The sequence below is a fragment of the Orycteropus afer genome, unplaced genomic scaffold (genome assembly GCF_000298275.1).
Source record: "Orycteropus afer afer isolate SDZICR_OR568_19922 unplaced genomic scaffold, OryAfe1.0 scaffold00008, whole genome shotgun sequence".
NCBI classification, from domain to species: domain Eukaryota; kingdom Metazoa; phylum Chordata; class Mammalia; order Tubulidentata; family Orycteropodidae; genus Orycteropus; species Orycteropus afer.
In genome coordinates, this window is record NW_006921595.1 from 12,490,341 (window position 1) to 12,492,351 (window position 2,011).

Consider the following 2,011-nt stretch of genomic DNA (forward strand, 5'->3'; position numbering starts at 1 on the left):
GTGGGTGTAGTTGTGTCTTATGGGGACTGTTGTTGTCTCCCACTCAGACACAAATTACAATTGAATAATGACGATAGATATTTTATACAGGTATTTATCATACTATTTCTCAATGTTGTTGTTGTTGTTATGTGCCATCAAGTCATCTCTGACTCATAGCGACCCCTCTTTGGGTTTCCAAGGCAATATCTCTGCAAAAATAGATTGCCAATCTTCCTTCCAAGGAGTGGCTGGTGGGTTTGAACTGCCAACCTTCTGGTTAGCAGTCAAGTGTCTTAGGCACTACTCCACAATTTTCATAATAGAAAAAATGATTTGTGTAAAGACCTATACATAAGCAATGAATTCAATTTTCATGATTATTTTTAAATGGGGACAGGTTAGAAAAGACTGGAAACATTCTATTGTTACCTTACCGTATCCTGCCATGGAAGCACCATTCTCGACATCCACTGTGTTCTTATTTTCCTCTGCTAGAGCTTTAACGTATCTTTTGCTTAAATCTAGTATTTGCTCACGTAACTTGACACTGCTTTGATGTCTTGGTTGCTGGAAAGTATAGTGCAGTAACATCAATCCCCAAATGAGTCCAAATACAAGCAAAAGTAAACTCAATTTCTGGGACATATTTTTTCTTGAGATTGTAAAAAACATTTCTGATGAAGTGAATAGATTCAATTGAAAAGTGGTAACTAGAGACAAGTCACCAAACAACCAAGACTTTTGAAAAGAAAAAAGAAAAAAAAAAATTCTTCTTCTAATATTTTATATCCTTCATCTTCAGCAAGATTGTCTCCAGCTCTTAATTAACTCTGTAAAATTGAGAAGAAAAAATGCAATTAGTCTTAATCAATATCAATAATATAACAGACTGATAGATTTAAAAGATTCTATAGTTTTGATTTAGACCTAAATCATCTTTGACAACTTTCTCTGCCACTAAGCAAGACTTCAGGTCTTTTATCAGTTTCATTTACCTAGCTCTTCAAAAATTTAAACTAGAAATAAATAGCAATTCATTGAAAGTATTTGAAAAAATTACACCATGGTCATAGAACTCTTCAAATGACTTATTTTCATTTGTAACTAAAACCATGGACACATAGCAAGATTTACAGGGGATTTCAGTCTATTCAAATACATGTTACCAACCTAAATGGCATTCTAAAGCTATTCTTCTTCCAAAGATAAAAATGTAGATGCCAAAATAAAGTTAGATATAGGGAAAGATGAAACAGACCAGAAAATCAAAATACCTGCCTACGTTCCAATAGAGTGTGCCAATGTTTGAAAGTGTCACTAGGAGACATTATTAAAATGGGAATGAGGTAACATCAGGAAGCATCCAAACTGAGATAAAAAGTAAGCTATAATTTCTAAGTTTATACCTTCTGAAAGTACATTAGACTTAATGAATGGTAATCATTTAATGACAAGTGTTAAAACATTTTTCTATATTTCCAAATTTTAAATGATACAAGTATATATTTCTATAACTTAAGAAAAAATTGATAGGTTACATTTTGATTTTTAAAAAAAAAAAAGTGATATTGATCATGGTATTCACAACGGCCTGGAGAATAATAATGTATAAGGAAATCACCAAAGTCTCAAGCAAAGAAAACCATCTGATTCCATCAATGGAGCAAAAATCTATAGGTAACAATAAACCTAGAGTCAAAAAGGGCATCTCACAAGGATATTTCATAGCTTAATGAAAATAATTCCTAATAACTTTTTAACTTCAATGGGGAAGAAATTATCTCTTTAATAAATGGTGCTGGCAAAACTGCATTTCCATTTGCAGAAAACTGAAAGAAGATGCACACCTCACACCATACACAAAAACGAACTCAAGATGGATCAAAGACCTAAACGTAAAACCCAAAACTATAAAGTTCATCAAAGATAAAATAGAAGCAGACTTCTTGTTGTCGTTGTTGTTATGTGCCATTGAGTTGGACCCGACTCATAGTGACCCCTCTTTGGGTTTCCGAGGTGGTATCACTAC

At 33.0% G+C, this 2,011-nt stretch overlaps 1 protein-coding gene across 1 annotated transcript in view; it reads right to left on the reverse strand.

Annotated features, from left to right (window-relative positions):
• Window positions 1-654, reverse strand: part of CCDC126 (coiled-coil domain containing 126) — a 31,088-nt gene extending 30,434 nt beyond the window's left edge. Inside the window, exon 1 of the mRNA XM_007945875.2 lies at window positions 417-654. Within this exon, the coding sequence (XP_007944066.1) occupies window positions 417-654 (238 nt within the window). The remainder of the gene's footprint in view (window positions 1-416) is intronic.
• Between the last annotated feature and the right edge of the window lie 1,357 nt (window positions 655-2,011).